General features: G+C 47.7%; 1 protein-coding gene and 1 long non-coding RNA gene across 3 annotated transcripts in view; one reads left to right on the top strand and one right to left on the bottom strand.

The window, feature by feature from the left end:
• Window positions 1-10,919, bottom strand: part of LOC139185249 (uncharacterized) — a 102,653-nt gene extending 91,734 nt beyond the window's left edge. For both annotated transcript variants that reach the window (XR_011568842.1, XR_011568843.1), the window contains exon 1: window positions 10,754-10,919. This is a non-coding gene — a long non-coding RNA (uncharacterized lncRNA). The remainder of the gene's footprint in view (window positions 1-10,753) is intronic.
• Window positions 10,849-14,157, top strand: FOXB1 (forkhead box B1). Its single transcript, XM_070797482.1, has 2 exons — window positions 10,849-11,380; window positions 11,659-14,157. Exon 2 carries the CDS (start codon window positions 11,709-11,711, stop codon window positions 12,684-12,686), a length of 978 nt encoding a protein of 325 aa, XP_070653583.1. The 5' UTR covers window positions 10,849-11,380; window positions 11,659-11,708; the 3' UTR covers window positions 12,687-14,157.
• Window positions 14,158-17,684: the final 3,527 nt, after the last annotated feature.

Here is a 17,684-nt window from a genome sequence, read left to right as displayed (position 1 = left end):
TTTCCTACATTTTACAACTGGGAGATTAATTTGCACTCACCTCCAAGTGGAAGAGATTCAAATCACTTAGCATCTTTCCTTGAAGTTGTATTCCTGGGTGAGGAGTGGTGGTGAGCCTGTGAGAATGTGGACCCCCAAGAGAAACCTGGCGTCCAGTTCAGCCCAGCCAGAGAACAGATCGATAGAAAGTGGCCGAGAGCTGAAGTTAAGTCCAGAAAAATTGACCTCCTCAGCGAGGGAAACAGGACCAGGATGGCGGGACTCACTGGGCGAGGGCCTGAGATTGCTACAGAACCAGCTAAGGTTGATGGGGGAGAAACCGGCGGCAGGATGGGGACTTGCTGGGGAGGGGAAGTTAGTAAAAGGGTTTGACTCGCTCCTTTCTGACAAAAGCTGATCAATCTAACTGCATGTAATTGATTTTAATGAGTGGGGGATTTTCCTTCACATTAACGATTGCCCCGAGTCATCAGCCTGCGCGGGCTGCGTCTCCCGGCGCAGACTCGGTCTTTCCTCCACGGCCGGCCAGTCTCTACCCGGGCGCCTGCCACGCCGCCTAGCTTTACTGCCCTAAACAGTAGAGAGGTCGGGAACCCGGATCCTGGCCGGACCCCAGCCCGGTTTCACCTGGTAATTTATGCACAATTAATTGAGATATCTTTTATACTTGATGTGTTGCAAAATTAATGCCTAATTTATGTAATTAGTCAATTAACTCTAATTCTAGCATATGTTCCCAATGCCCAGAAGGTGTTCTGTTTCCCAGGTACTTATTTTGATGTCATAAAATGCAACTAATTAATTTTACATGCATATTAATTTGAGATCTCTTTAGCAGTTCCCTTTGTGCAAGTAATTTTAATATTTGTCTTTCTAACCTTTGGGGGCAAGATGGGTGGGGAGGTGCAGGTGAGCATAAGCGGCACGTGGGTGCGAGCCCAGATGACGCCTAGCCTGAGGGGTGGCCCGGGTTGAGGGCAGGGTGCTCAGGAAGAGGCCTCAGGCAGCCACGGGTGTGGGTGTTGTGCTCAGCAGGCCATTAGAGGGCGTCGCGGGTGTTGACCTCACAATGTGCATTTTGCTCAAGCCTTTGGGAAACAGCGCGCCTTAGGGGCCGGAGGCTGAGAAGCCTGGGAGCGCTGACAGTGGTCACCAGGACACTTCCCGCGTCCCTGGACAATCGGCTCCGTGGCCAGTCACCCGCACTCCCCGGAGCCGGTGAAAGGCTTTTTTTTTTTTTTTTGCTTAAGGAAGGAAGACTCCTATTTCTAAGGCAGTCCCGGAGGCAAAAACCGAATAGGTTGCTCTGTGGTGGCGGCCCATCCCTCCCAGACATCCAGGCTGCTGTCCGAGTATGAGGAGCCGGAGAGCCTGCTCTCCCCGAAGCTGCCGGGTGCAGGGAGAGAGGAACCGCGCCTCCATCTCGGACTGTGCAAGCAGCTATCTGTCCTCTTCTGGCCCGGAGCGAAGATTAAGCGGGGCGAAAGTTTACTGTCCAAGTTATTGGGTGGCACATTAAGACTTTTATCCTTTTTGGACAAATTAACGAGCAATTTAATTAATAAAATCAGAGAGTAGTGTAAGTGCTATGATAATGAAGTTAAATGAGTGCACAATAAAATATTCACTAATCCAGCGCATTGCCAAATATCCCCTTAATTCTGCTTAACACTAAAAGGGTTTTGAGCACCATAATGAGATTCCTCTGTCTGCTAATTAATTGACACGCTCCTGAATATTCATACGAGCCAGCACCAATACGTTCCTAATTGCACCATGGAATAGATCTCAGAGGAAAGTAAATCGCCATAGACTTAATTAAAATAATGTATTCCAGATCTAGGACGGGAAAAGATGAGACATTTGCCTTCGAGCGCGCTAAGAAAGTGGCACCTGGTTGGTGGAGGGGAGAGATAACAAACGTCGGCGCCCAGCCTGAAATAAGCGGCGTGGGACGCGCTGGGAGGGAGTTCGACTTCTGAAAACAGCAGCTATGCTGCGTCCAAACCCCGCGGCTCGGAGGCGCTGGCTCCCAGGAGCGTCCGTGTTCCTGCCCTGCCAGAGGAAGAGGCTGATGCAGCAGAGTCTAGTACCCCGACCCGGACCAGCGCCCTTTCTTTTCTCTTTACTGTCTGTCCCCAGGCTTGTCCGAAAAACGGTATACAAAGGCGCGTCGGGGAAGGTTGTCTGTAGCGAAACTGGTGCAAACTTTTCCTTGAGGTTGTCGAAACCACAGCAGACACAGCTCTCCCAACCTAAATAGCGATCTAAGAGAAGTCCTTGGCACTTATCTTTGGGGGAGGGCGATAGCTCGGGGGAGAATACCGAATCCTGTGGATGCTGTCCTTTCTCCCGGCTCCTATTCCCACAGAAAGCGCCGCCGTCCCCAAACTTGCGGCTAAGTTCCTGGGCACATTGTCCCTTCCTTGTCGAGTCCAGTGCGAGGGCCCAACACAGCCAAGATTTCCTCGGCAGATAAGAGGGACTCTACTCTCAGCTGGACGGCAGAGCCATTTTTGTGTGGCAGAGCCACACAAGTGAAATTCCTTGGAAAGATGAGAGTCCCTCCACCCTCCGTCTTCTTGGGGGGAAAAAAAAATCACCACAGGTTAGAAACTAAAAAGAGTTTATTTGAAGACATACAAATGCATATTTATTATACACATGTATGCATTAACAATGTAAATTACACCGCCAGCAGTTGCTGGTTGTTTATTCATTAGATCTTTAGAAAATCTACATTGCCTCCAGACAGCGCGATGATAATGTGAAATACACAAGCAGTTTACATAACCAACTTTGACGCGGAGCTCTGTGCTATGCGACTCAGTCATCAACAGGTCGCGGGGATCCGGACGCGAAGGAAAACCTAAGTTGCTAATAGTTACTAAAGATCTGGGGAACCTAGGAAGCCCGCGGCTCCCTCTGTCCTTTTGGAAAAGGGTAACAAATGTGGAGAAAAAAGAAAGATCTGATCCACTCTCTACGGTTCTCTATTTTACCCTATTTATGTACAGCTTTTTTTTTTTTTTTGGCAATTAAAGAAAAATAAATGAAAAGAGGATGAACGGACGGAACTGAAAGACCGACCTTCCCCAAACTTTGGGTATTCGAGAGAACTAAAGACTTTGAACCCCCAATGCTGGGGGTGGGGTGGGGTGGGGGTGGGTGAAGTGAGAGGTTTTCTTAACTGCCTGCACGGGAAGAAAAGGCAGCCTACTTTAGTTAAAGGAATCCATCCACTCCACCAATCAAATCACGATGGCCACCATAAACAAATGGTTGTCACTCCAAAGAAAATCACCTGCATATCAGCCTTTTGGAATTAAATCCTTCCGATTCAGGATTCACCCAAAAGATGGAGAGGAGAAGGTACTTTAAGAGATAAATAGTAGTGCAGATTTACTGCTTATTTTAAATATATTTTTCTTAATAAAAATATTGAATAAGGGGGAGTGAGGGGTTGTTTAGTAGGCTGGCTGTGAGGATGGGTTGGGGAGGGGCGGGTGAATGTTGTCAACCACAGTTGTAAGTGCGGAAGTTTCCTAAAAGCTACACGGATGCTATGATCGGTCAAGTTAATGATTTATCCCCCTCTCCGCAGTCCATCACTTATGGTGGCCCACCACTCACCGCTGAAGTGTGCGGGTCATGCGTGAGGGTGAGGGTGTTTGAATGTTTTGTAACCCTTATCCCTTCCTTCCTTTCTTTTGGTTGTGCCGGCAGGGTACAGGAGGAAATGCGCTGCCGATCCCAGACACTGCATTGCTGGGAAGGCAGCTAGGTTTTTTGCAAACCTACAATCTGATATCCCGACTGCTGTGAAAATTGAAACCTGAGTTTGAGAAAGAAGGGATGAGGGTAGAGAGGGAGAGAGAAGAGGGAAGGAAAGAGATGAAGAGATAGAGGAACGCCGAGGGCGGTGCATCCGTTTCTGTGGCGTTGGTAAACTCAAGGCAACCGGGTATCCCCTACAGCTAGTCTGACAGCGACCCATCAGGAGTGAGCGAAGTGCGAGCCCGGAGCAGAGTCGGTGCTGATGAGGAGGGCACACGGTAGGGGGTGGGCACCCAGCGCCGGGACTCGAGAAGCAAAGTCTTGGTCCCAGGTGAGACCCGCCTAAGCGGAAGGACCCCGCTGCCAGGGACCCCGCCGCCCAGCGGAGGCGAGCTCCTGGCCGCGCTGCTGGCCCCGCCAGGGCCCGCCTCCCAGCCATTCTTAGTTGGGGGAGGCCAGTAAGGATCAGCCGCTTTCTTTCTTTGGTGTCTTTCTTTTTCAAACCCGCTTTGTGGGTGGCAGCTCAGCGGGGGACGAATGGCGACCAAAGGAAAAAAAAGCCCAAACGAGGTGTGTGTGTTGGGGGGGTGGCGGTTTGGGTGGGGAAAGAGAGAGAGAAAGAAATCAAATAGTTTTAACCATCCCAGGAACACAGTGAGTTATTATATCTAAAGGCTGTTGTGGACTTCAGCGAGACCTGCTTCTGCCATTAAGAAAACACATACTGCATATGTCTACCGGGTTAAGCTCTCCTCCTCGTCTCTGAACAAACAAAGCTGAAGCCCAGGGTTTTAAGCCTGGAGACCTACAGGTTATCCGGTTTCAAAACAAATTAAAACGGGCGAATGCACCAACAACTATTATGGATGCAAGATATTTTTCATTTCAGAGCTCTGCAGTTACCCCTCTCCACAGAATTGATTTTATTCAAATTTCTGAGCAAAGGACATTTAACCTACTGTACAGGATTTAACTTAATATTCTCTTGCAATCACTATCTTAATTTTTCCAGATAATGCAGTCAAAGGAAACGCACCACTCTTCTCACTTACTGGAAGCTTTGAAACACCTCATAAAGCTAAAAACCTTCCCGATTCTGCGTTCCCTAAATCCTTCTCCCAAAATAACATTTAAAAAGTGGCTGCCTAACCAGAGATACTGACCTCCTCCCCCAAATCTGAGCAAACAAGTAATTCTTGACAAAGAAAATTAATATGAAAAGTATAGGGTGATTTCCCCCCCCCTCCCCCCTTAAAAAAAAAGACCCTTTGCTCCACCCCGCTATTAAACAAAACACAATACCTTTTTCTGGGTGGTACTGCACAGAAGTTGATTCAGTTTTGACAATGTTGTTTAGCTATCATTTGCTATTTTGAATGAATGGGAGCAATCCCCCCTTTTACAACATTTGTTTCCTATTATGGAGAGGTGCAGCAGTTGAGGGCAGACATGTGAAAGTGGCTGTTTGATTCTCTTTTTCATCCCCCTGACCCTGCTTTTGTCCCTCCTCACCCTGGGAATGTCACGCCTCGCTACTTCACTTTGAGATGCTCGAGAAAGTGGCTTTGTTATTCCCTTTTAGACATACACGAAATTGTTCTCATTCCCCCCGCTGTAAAAGATACTTCACATCGGGCCTCGGTTCACAAGTGCAATGCAATTTGGCTTAGTCCAACCTTTGTTCTGCTTGTACAAATGAGCGAACAGTGCACACATTATACAGTTGATCTACTGCTGTCTTAACCCCAGAGTTAGGGGCTGGGAGAAAAGCAAGTTAATCCCTTCAATACCAAGGTGGTTTTAGCAATATTTCCTCCAATAATAATAATAATAGATTTGAATTGCTGCTTCTATTTCACACAGTGCAGGGCAAAACTTCTGGGGAGGGTTTAGTAACAACAAAAATCCTTCCACCAACCGTTGGCAAATAACTTTGGGACAAGTACATATGTAGGTTTGGTAATGCCCAATTTAAAGCGATGCAATTATTAGTACAAAGAGGGACTGGATTTGGAAAGTCAGGCTTTAAAGCCTTGAAATCTCAGAGCAAACCACTGCCAGCAAAGACCAAATGGTATTTAGCAAACAGAATCCAAAGAGAGGGCATTATGGGGAGCCAGCAAGAGTTGTTTTCAGGGGCATTGAAACTGCCTGTTTACTATGGGTGGGGTTGGCACTTCTTGGGGATGGATGTCAAGCAGACCAGCCTCTATCTCTGGCTGTTTTTTTTCCTGCTTGAGATGGAGGGAAAACTGAGCCTTCCACACTCTCCAAGCTGGAGCAGCTGCTTGGGAAATACATCTATAATGTGTGAGGTGCTGCCATTCCCTTTCACACAACCCCAAGGAAAACAGATTTTAACTTCAGGTGCCCCAGCCATAGCCAGAGGCCATATCCACAGCCAGGCAGCAGAGACTGGGGAGGAGACACCTCTGAATATCAACATCTGCCCCCCGCACCCGCCCCACACACACTCACCCACACCCTCCTGGTTTGGATGGGAGTAAAGCGTGATCAGGAGGTAGAGGCTCTTGCCTCCCTCAGAATCCAGCAAGATTTGGAGGGGGCGGGGGTATTGATTTTAGGCAGTATGCTCCTCATCCAAAGTTTCTCCTGGATCTCTCCAAACCCTATATAGCCCAATCACCAACCAATTAAATACATGGATCCAAAGTTCCCTGTGAGATGTTCCTTCCTTCTGGTTTGAAAAATAACTGTGCTACTCGGGCTGCCTGGTGCTTGGGGTGGCATTGGGGAGCCCTGGTGAAGAGGGTGCCAAGTCCTTCTGCTGCCGGTTGGCCCTTGGCCAACCATGTGTCCCCTCCCCCACCCCTTTCCTTTAATACTCTGATTTCCCACCAGACGTCATCCAACTGGCCTGGCAGTATGAGCCTAGACTCCTAGGAGCATGGGGCAGCCATGGCCAAAAGGCTTCCCTGATGCAGCGCCCACCTGGGTGTGGGTCTCTGGTGGGGCCCAAGGACCTGCAAGACCCTGCTGTCCAGTGGCGCCAGGCTGAGAGAACTTCCTGAGCAGGGTCCCTCCGGTGCCCAGATCCCCAAGGTTGGAGCCAGGCTGTGCCATGCGGGCTGCTGGAGCTGCAGGTGCACATATTCTGAGGACAGTCTCCCGGACACTCAGGAGGATGCTTTTTTTTTTTTTTTTTTTTACAAAAATCGACCACTGACCAGCTGAGGGAGTTTGTTTTAGTGCTGAATACCCCAGGAACAAAATCCTTTTTAAAGGAAAGCTAAGTCATTTCATGCCACCAAAGTCCAGATCTGATGAAGACTGACAAAGAGGCACAGTGCCTTTAGCGTGGGTTCTCAGAGAGACCAGAGGACTTGGGCACCTGCAGGAGGCAGCCTGAAAAGTTGGGGCGGGTCAGAGGAGGCACAAGCCCTCGACCTTCACCCCCACTTCCTAGCACTTTTACTGCCCATTTTACAGAGATGCTGGGAAAAGTGGAGAGAGGGAGAAAAAGTAAAGTGAAGAGAACTGAAGGACAAGAGTGCATTAGAAAGAGGAAAGAAGGAGGGGGGATGGAGGAGAGGGAGGGGAGCACTCCCAGAGTGAAAGGAGGAGGAGGAGAAGGGGGCCCAGGAAGGCTTAGCCAAAGCGCTCCAGGCAGCACGGAGTTCACTTTCCAAGTTGGGAAGGCGGGTATTGTTTTTGGCGCCTAGGAAACCCTCAGAAGCTGCCGGGTACTCTCCTCCACCTCCCATTGGTGTTTGGTAAATATTAACAAACCAGGGCGCGTTACTTTCTGGAGTGTGGATGGAGCGGCTGGCATGGGCTCTGGATAGTTTTCCTCTCCTCGAACCCCCGCCCCCAAACCCCAGCCCCACCGTTCACGCACACACACCTGCTTGACAACAGAAGGAATCAAAATCAATATTGTATTTGTCACCCCTCTGTCTCCTTTTTACTCCCTCAGCAGCCCCGGTGCCACTGAAGCGAATTGTGGATTTATGGAGGGAAATTAGCATAAATTATTACAAAATCTGTAGCCGTGTGTGGTCCAGCTTGTGAGAAAAGAGGCTATTGCAAACTCTCCAAGCAGAAAGGTGGTCGGTGGTGGGCTCTGCGGAGGTGATGAATGGCTATTGCACGAAAGAGATTTCCAGTTGGTTTGCACATGGGTATAATTGACTTATGTGTATTTTATACAGTTTTCCCAACAACTCCCTAAGCCTCCAGGTCGGATGTACTCCCTCCCCAAAGCTTCTGTTTGCTTTGGGTTCTATACAATAGACTGATGCACTTTTCAAGATTTCTGGAAAGTGCTCCTTCCCTCCTCTTCTTCATAATACCAGTCTTAAAACGCTCTTTAAAGAGCATGCAAATCTGTCCCTTCCCCTGGGCTTTGTAGATCTTCAGGAGGAAATTAAGGTACAATTTTACAGCAAAGTATACTTTTTAAATGTGCATCTCACAACTCCACACTCCTCACAGAAGACAAACTTGTGCCATTAGGTGCAATTTCTTTAATTAGTCCTGAGCATGGGCAATGTGCCTCACTTCCCATTTTCACCAGAGCCAAACTTTGAGGGTCCTTACTTATATCCTCCCATGTCCCCAGCTTGGTGGTGACAACTTTCCCAGGGAGACAGACCTAGATTTATTCCAACTTGGATTTTTTTTTTCACCCAAACGTTTTTACTCTTAGAATTTAGTTAATCTTCTGTTTACTTGGAGCAATGATTTCGACAGCCATACAAAGACCCTTTGCAAGGCAACAAAATGCCAATTGTTAAAACAAAAACATTCCCTCTCCCCATCCCCCACCCTTAATACGCGGGAACTACTGGGGGGGGTGTGTGTGTGTGTGTGTGTGTGTGTGCGCACACACACACACACACACAAATGGTAGAAAAGAATCAAAAAGAATCTTCCTGGCTGTCGCAGGGTGAACAGAGATCTTTCACATCCCGAATCCAACCCTTCTTAAAACACTAGGAGTGTGTGTGTGTGTGTGTGTATACGTATTTTCTTAGAGGATCCTAAAAATTCTTGGGGGCTTCCATGCTAGTACCTCTCCCTCCCAGAAGGGCTTCTGCCTTGCCCTCCTTGTACCTCGGATTCCAGTTGCCTTCTAAAGCAGTAAAACTGGACCAAAGCCTTTCAGTCTGGAAAACATAAGCCCCCACTACTAGTAATCAGCGGGTCCCTCAAGCTCCTAAGCTTCCTAGGCTCCTATCTCAGGACCCTGGAGTCTATCCTGGCCGCGCCAAGAAACCCCCCAAACACTGCACCCCCTTAGGAGCTGAAGCGTGCTGCAATTCCGGCAAGTACCACTGCCTTTCCGGCAAGTACCACTGCCTTCAGCCCAAGCTCCGAGAGGTTCCTCTTGGGTCCAACTGGTTTACCTGTAGAGGGTTTGTCAGCCTTTCTCCAGTAGTGCCCCAGAGACAGGTCAGCATCCCTCCCCCACCCCTGAGCACCCACCTCCTCCTCTTGGTTATTTTTTCTGAATTAAGAAGGTGACATTATTCTTTTCTTCAAGCACTTCTGTTAATATTGAAAAACGTGCGCTTGCATCTCAAGCAAGGCAGCCCAGACGCGAGGGCCATTTCAATATTAATGAAATTGTTTAATCTCCTAAATTCACCGTGTTTAAGTTACGTTTTGGTGAGTTATTGACCACCTCTGAAACTATGGTTAATGGAGGGTGTGTGCGTGTGTATGTGTGTCCGCATGTACAGTGCACACACGTGCATGCATGTTTAAAGATCCTTTTTTATGCTAACCCCAAACAGCTACACTAATAATGCTCTAATATCAATAAGTGTCAAAACATCACACCCAGAAATCTCCCACCACCACTTCATCCTCCTCCTGCCAAAAAAAAGTTCTCATATTTCCAGACTGAAGATGATTTATTGTGGGCTACAGGTACTGAGTTTTTAAAAACGAGATAGTACAAATTTCTTTTGAAAACCATAAAGGTTAGAGAATGTGCAGAAACCAGTGGGAATGCCTAGCATCTACATTTGTAGATGGTGTGCAAGCGGGCAGGGTTAACTCACTATTTCATAGCAGTTTGATGATGATGGTGACAACGATGATAATGATAATAATAATTCACTGAATCTCCAGAGATGAATCCAAACTGAAGGAAACCAGTTACCCACAGTAGGCAGGGTGATCCTAAGCACATCCCCATCCTCTCTTCTCTCCAAAAAAGGAAAATCCTCTGGTTCTTGGCAAATCTAGAAGGTAGTGCAATTTTAGTGGGGCCGCAGGCAGCTTTTGCTGGGCCCTCTAAACCCTACATAACTTTTTTCTATGTAATAAAGGGGGGATGGGGAGAAAGTTTCAGCTGTAAAATGCAAACTTTCAGCCCACCCCTTACTCCTGTTTTAAACCACCTGCGGAAAGCAAGAGACAACTGTGTAAACCAAACTCAGGCCCTCCCCAGGTCCCCACACCGTCTTCCCCAACAGCCCCAGAGCCTCCATCCTGTATCTAACCAGATTCCTGGAGGAATTTTAAAGTGAAGACCTTGCTTATTTGCACAGATACACTGTTTTAATTCTTTTAATTTGGCCAATACACTTAGATTCAAAATAGGCTCTTACACGGGGCTGTCCGATAGTTTTTTTTTTTTTTTTGTCTTTTAAAACCCTCGCTTAAAGCTACACACCCACTGTGCCGCGTTAAGGAAGCAGCCTAGGAAGGTCAAATCAAACTTTGACCTGCCTCTCGGAGGACTAGGGGAAGGGTGTATTTTCATTACAATTAACCCGTGTAACCATTCCCGGGTAATGCCACGCGCAAGGAAAGAGTCTCCTTCAGGGGAAAGCTGTGCCTTAAGTTAGCCAACAATACAAACCCGATACACTGCAAAGGAAACAAAATACCCCAATAGCCAAGCAATTTCCATGTCAAATACCATCTGCGCAGCAGCTCGGTCTCTGAATGTGAGTGGTCGCCTGTAGCCTGTATCCCTGCTCCCGCCGCTACCACCCCATACCTTCACACCGCGCACCCTGGCCGGCGCGTCCTGCTCCCACCGGTGGCAGAGGCTCTTCCCCCTCGCCCAGTCTTGAGCTGGAAGTGATTCCTATTGGCCAAGGTGTCCATGTAAATAGGTGTGAAAGAAACCAGAGCTGGCCAGGCTCTTTCCCTCTCGCTCAGTCCCCTCCCTCTGCATCCCCCGCTCCCCCTCCTCTTCCTCCTCCTCCCAAGGCGATTGTCATATGATAGCTAAGAAGTGGCACATTAATGAAGCACCGCTACAGGGGTCTTTTCTGCTCCTGTCACCGCTTAAAACTATCAGATGGTTCGAGGGAGGACATGGAGGCAGCCACCTAGCTCAGCGGAGCTACGGAGCCCAGAGCAGCGCCCTCCGAAGCCCCGAGGCCGCTGCTGCCAGCGTCCGCGCCGGAACTCCACAGCCGAGCTCGGCCACCCGCGGAGCGCACGGCCAGAAGCGCCAGGGACCGGGCGGCGCGGGGCGCTGCGGGACTGAGCTGCTGAGCTCAGAGACGTACGGAGCCCAGCCGAACCTGGACACTGCGCCCTGGCTGCGCGCCGGGAGGAACAAGGCGAGCAGCAGCGCCATCCCGGATGCGGACGCGCAACTTGGGGCAACTTTAAGGTGAGCGGCTCACGGTTGCATCTCTACCCCCAGTTCCCGCTCCAGGTCCGGGCTTACTTCCAGGCTACTCTCACGCCGCTCGCCGGCTTCCCTTCCCGCGCCCCCTGGCTGCGTCCCACTCGACACACAAAGTTGGTGGCTAAAGAGCTTAGACGCTGGCTGATCCAGCGCCAAAGCCCCCTACTTGCGCCACCCCCGAAGTCTGTTCTTGGCCTGGTTGACCTCGTCTGTGCATCCACGTCCTCCTCCCTCCCCCGCTTATCTTTCCCCCTTCCCAGATCCGAGCAGGCCCGCGCGGACCCAGAGCTAGGAGGGGGCAAAGAAGAAGATGCCTCGGCCGGGCCGCAACACGTATAGCGACCAGAAGCCGCCCTACTCATACATATCGCTAACAGCCATGGCCATCCAGAGCTCGCCAGAGAAGATGCTGCCGTTGAGCGAAATCTACAAGTTCATCATGGACCGCTTCCCCTACTATCGGGAGAACACGCAGCGCTGGCAGAACAGCCTGCGCCACAACCTTTCCTTCAACGACTGCTTCATTAAGATCCCGCGGCGGCCAGACCAGCCTGGCAAGGGCAGCTTCTGGGCGCTGCACCCCAGCTGCGGGGACATGTTCGAGAACGGCAGCTTCCTGAGGCGCCGCAAGCGCTTCAAGGTGCTCAAGTCGGACCACCTGGCGCCCAGCAAGCCCGCTGACGCCGCGCAGTACCTGCAGCAGCAGGCCAAGCTGCGCCTGAGCGCGCTGGCCGCCTCGGGCACGCACCTGCCGCAGATGCCCACGGCCGCCTACAACCTGGGCGGCGTGGCGCAGCCCTCAGGCTTCAAGCATCCCTTTGCCATCGAGAATATCATCGCACGCGAGTACAAGATGCCCGGGGGGCTGGCGTTCTCCGCCATGCAGCCCGTGCCCGCCGCCTACCCGCTCCCCAACCAGTTGACTACGATGGGCAGCTCGCTGGGCACCGGCTGGCCACACGTGTACGGTTCCGCGGGCATGATCGATTCAGCCACCCCCATCTCCATGGCAAGTGGCGATTACAGCGCCTATGGCGTGCCACTGAAGCCTCTGTGTCACGCAGCGGGCCAGACACTGCCCGCCATCCCGGTGCCCATCAAGCCCACACCGGCCGCAGTGCCTGCCCTACCCGCGCTGCCTGCGCCCATCCCCACCTTGCTCTCGAACTCGCCGCCCTCGCTTAGCCCCACGTCCTCTCAAACAGCCACCAGCCAAAGCAGCCCCGCTACTCCCAGCGAAACGCTCACCAGCCCGGCCTCCGCCTTGCACTCAGTGGCGGTGCACTGACCCGCAGAGGCCGGCGCCCCCTCTTGTTCCCCTCCCCGCCAGCTCACTCGCCTCCCCCGGCTCCCAGTCCTGCCCTCCTCGACCTGGGACACCCTAATTTGTCCATTTCACCTTCGGCCAACCCTCTCTTCCCCGTGAGAACTTTTGTTTTGGACCCAGGAAACGAAACACAAACTTGCAGATGGGCCAGGAGGCGCGCGTGAGAGTTGTCCTCGCCCCCAAGAGGGAAAGGCAAGGAACGCCTGAGCCAAGTCTTCCCATGCCCGGGGCCCCGAAACCCTCTCCCACTGAAGAGGCAGGGGAGTTCCTGCCTCCTGCCGCCTCGGAGAGGAGCGCGTCTTCGTTCGGCCCGGATCCGCGAGGCTCTGGACACGGCGCCGTTGCTCCAAGCCCAGAGAAACCGTCTCCGAGGTTTCCTGGAACACATCTCCCATGTGGGCTGCAGCCACCCAGCGGAGAGCCAGATCTCTGTTTACGTCTTGGAAATCTGCCGCGAAAAGGGACCACTAACTTCCTACCCTACTCGCCTCCGCCCATCCGGCAGGGGCTGGGCGGACCACAGCTTCCCTGAGAAGCGGCCCTGCCTCCACGGCTTCTGCGGAGTTTTTTTGTTTTGGGTTTTGTTTTCTGCCAGAGGCTCCTCGCGCTGGGAGTTTAGGGGAGAGGCTACTAAGCTGGGAAGGAGACGTTTGTCCTCAACACAAACAAAATAAAAGTAAAAGTAACCTTGTATGTTTACAAAGCGCCCGGTAAAACGTAAACAGTGAACTTGAATCCGTATTGCTTTGGCGGGCGAGCGGGCAAAGCCCACTTTACAAGTACCTGTTGTAATGTGAATGTTTACTCTGCATTTCTGGCCAGGTTTAGGGGAGGGAAGGGGTGGGTATGGGAAAGTTAATTAGGATGTTAACTTTCCGATTACTTAGAGACCTTTTTAACTATTTATTTTATTGTTGGAAGGAAAAAAGAAAATGAAATAAGTCCAAACTAAGAAACCATCAAGGGCAACCCTAGAAGAACTTAGATAAGCTGACTGGTAACATGAAGGAGGTGTCACCAGATAGGTCTCCCATGGACAAGTCTTTCTGTTTGCTACAGGAACTTTTTCAAGAAGCTCAAGGGCTGCAAAGAGATGTAAATGATTGTGAATAGGAATGATTATACACTGTGTAAAATGCACTTTTGTTTGCTATATTCCTTTAGAATCTTAGGTAATTTGCTGGAAAACAAACTGTTGTTCTGGTGTGACCTGCTTAAGTTAAAAAAAAAAAATTGTAGTGTTATCAGAGCTGTACCATTTTTACCTTTCATTTTCTCTCCCTCCCTGTACAGAATTAGCATGGCGTTTTAAATATTGATGTTCTTGTTCCCAGCATGCCTGTTTTAAGACAAAGAATTTTAAAAAGGTGTCTACATTAAATTATGAACCTAGTCCAAATAATATTTTCTCATTAAAATATGTAAATTCAAATTTTAGTTGTGTGTGTTTTTGAAAAGTTGCTACAAACAACTCTATGAAAGATAGATGTAGTGCTTCTCTAAGCATGCTTTCTGCAATTCATTGTCTGAGTACTTTGTCATTTTCATAACTTATTTTTAAAACAAACCTCCTCTTACGCACTTGCAGACTAGGGGAGAAATTATTCAGACGAACTCTTGAAGACATTTGCCCAGAGAGAGAGATGAAATAATCTATTCTCTAGTATAGATCAGGTGCACATGTGCAGTGCTGAAAGAGAAACTGTTCATGAAAAAAAAAATAGTACTTTATATTTATTTTGTCTATCTTAAAACATACATTTTACAAAATAGTAGTTGTATGAATATAAGGCTTCTATCGAAACCAGGTAGAGGCGATATGGAGATAAAGAATTTGAAAGCAAACTTGCTTACTCAATATTTATATTCTGATACACCTATTTGCAGTGACCCTTCATTTCCTTGGTCCTTTAAATTATTGCAGTCATTGAAATTTTCTTTTTCAGAAGTTACTTAAAAGTCCACATAGCTTGTCAAGAAACCTGTTCACTTTTAACTGAATAGATTTCTCTTTAATCCTTCATCTGGGAAAATAATGCTTGGTGCATTTATTTTAAAGAAATGAATGAAGTTAAATACCTGCCTGTAAGTATTTGCTTTTCTTCAGATTTTTGCAGAGAATTAAAGTTTGCCAAGAATGTATGGCTCAAGGCCAATTAAAACTTTATTGAAGGGGTCACCATATTTCCAGAGTGAGGTGTGTATTCAACTAATGAAGTTACAAGACAAAGACAAACTTAAATGGTGATTAACACTTCACTGTGTAAAATGATTAAACAAGAGACCTTGTGCAACAGAGAAACCCACCCAGAAATCATCATGTCTATACTCCACTAGGAGAACCCTTAGCACTTGCGACCTTTATATCTTCAGAGGGTTATCTGAAAAAAAAAAAAAAAAAATCCTGTTGTGACTTTTTTTTTTTTAAAGGAAGGATCCCACACACAGCCAAAAAAAAAAAAGGTGGAAAATAAATGAATCATTGGACTGATTAAAATGCATGAAGCCACTAAAGCTCGTCAGACAGGGGACAACTAAACTCATTCATCAAGCCCAATTCACAATTATATCAACACGATCAGCTAAAGAAAGCCTGGAAAACTTATCCACCCTGGGCCAGGAAACTCTTGAAACTTTGTTCCCAAGCAGAAATCATCTACAGTTAAAAAAAATGAAACACCATTTGTACTACTTCCTGCAAAATAAAATTAAAAGCCATCTATGGAATATTCTAATCTCCTGGAATTCACTAACACTGCATTTGAACTGAGAATGAAGGGAGCATAAAGGGCTAACAAGGGCCTCAAACGTTTTATATATTTTCAGCTTACATAGGTAAAATGCTTTTCCTAGTAGCAGCAATAGAATTTAGAGGCAAGTGATGTGTACATACACACATTTAATAAACAGAGGCAAATAAGATGCAGGTCCTATTTCTGATTTTTAGCAAAGGACTGATTTCAAGTCAGCATTTGAAAATGTGCTTTTCAGCTGTTAAGTTCGTCATGGTGTATTGCAAAGAATGAAATAACTTCGGCATTGTGAGTCCTCCTTTCACCACTGCAGGCATCTTTTCTCAGACGAAGTTGAATGAGTAAAGTAAAAAATCCATTGATGATATTTTGACCTTCATCAGGAATCCAAAGGCAGCCCAAACACACAGGCCTCCATCCCACTCCAACTCTAGCTTTGAGACTTGCACCCAGTCCAGCTGAAGTACCCCACAAATAAGGAAGTTTATAACTTCCATACCTTCAATGGCTCTCTTTGTCATGTTAAATCTTTTCACCTGGCTCAAGTCCAAAGTCAATACACATAGCTTTAAAATAAAACTGGAAGAGACAACCCCGTGCAGTAAGGTGTATATGTTAGGGATCTCACCCAGAGAATGGAGTTAAGCTATATTATTTTCTATTTTGTAAATTTGGACAATATTGATTTTTTAAAATTTAGGTTTTTGATTTGAAAATTGGACTCTTCTGTTACTTTTGGTGTTTAGCATGCTTCTGTGCTCAACTGTGTTTTTCAGTGGCTTTCTCTGTGATTTAGGGAAATGCTTACACAATGCATGAGTTTTGTGCGAGAGAGACAGAGAGAGAGAGAGAGAGAATGAATGAAAGAGAGAAGCTGTTGAAGTTCTCACTGTTTCTATTGCCTGGGCTAGGGATTTTGAGAAGCCTGAAGACTAGCAGGAGCGGTGCTAGTAAATGATCCTTGGAATGGCTTAAATATTACAGCAGCAAGCTTAATTCCTTTAAAATAGATGAGAACATTGAGTGTCTTGGAAGCATAAATCTGGCCAGGTGCTCAAGTGGTAGGTGGGAGGGAGAAAGAATCCAAGGGGAGTGCTTCTAACAGAAGGTTTTACATTAGTTTATGCCAGATTGAGGGGGTGGTTCAGGGAGGGTTTATACTTTTGCAAATAGAAACTCCCTTTGTAAAAAGGTATCCATTTAAGTAACAACAGGATCAGAATGTGTTCTCCAATTCTTAATATAAATGTCAATTAATTTTTTTCCGCTTAAAGCCACATATACACAGAGACACCCAAACAAAAACAAAACAAAAACAATCCAACCCACCAGCTGTGAAGCCTCAAAAGGGATGCATTTGTTTCGTTTAAACTAACAACAAATTATCTAATTAATATGTTTCAATTACAGCATGAAAGGCACAGCCCTTGGACCGCCCGCCGTGGGGGCACAATAGCCCCAGAGCCCACTCTAGGAATTTACAATAACTTCACATCTGTTTCTTTATTTCCCACTTTTTGAATCTAAAACTCCTCTCAAGATCACTTCAAACCACGGCCTGAGTTATGAAATATGTCCCGGTGTTAAAGGGGGATGAAACTTTGCTTCATTTGCAAGCAAAAAAGTGAAAGCCCATTGAAGAGCATTAAACAAATATATTAGAATTCTGTCACTTTATGCAATTGAGTAGATCAAATGAAGGGTCCCGGCCACTTCATTCACTCTCATTCACTCGAATAGAAAATGCAAAGAATAGCAACCCGAGACTGGGCCACCGATGTAGATTTAGCTCCTTTTTACTGGGAGACAAAAAGGCTGAATTTTCACAAACACATTGCTGACTCGGGGACTAGGAAACCAGCACTGGAACCCCTTTGGAATTTAAATTCATTTTATCTTCCTCTCTCTTTGCGGGGATCTGTTTGCACTACAGTGCAAGATGCAGTAGGCATCCTCTGGCTTCTGAAAACTGGGGGAGGGGAAGACCGTGAGTGGGGGGTCACTATGTGGGCCTCAGGAGTCTCAAGGAGCTCCTGGTGGTCAACTGACACTTGGGTCTAAGATAATAACTTTGATTTAAACAAATCTTTATCTACACTGTTATAAACATCAGTATATCACACACATCTCCTAGCCTCTTACCTCCCTGCTTGGCACGAATTATATAAATAGCTTGTTTTCAAAGACCAGAATCACATCTGGGTCA

Source organism: Bos indicus, chromosome 10, assembly GCF_029378745.1.
Source record: "Bos indicus isolate NIAB-ARS_2022 breed Sahiwal x Tharparkar chromosome 10, NIAB-ARS_B.indTharparkar_mat_pri_1.0, whole genome shotgun sequence".
NCBI classification, from domain to species: Eukaryota; Metazoa; Chordata; class Mammalia; order Artiodactyla; family Bovidae; genus Bos; species Bos indicus.
This window is presented reverse-complemented; position numbering and strand designations above follow the sequence as displayed.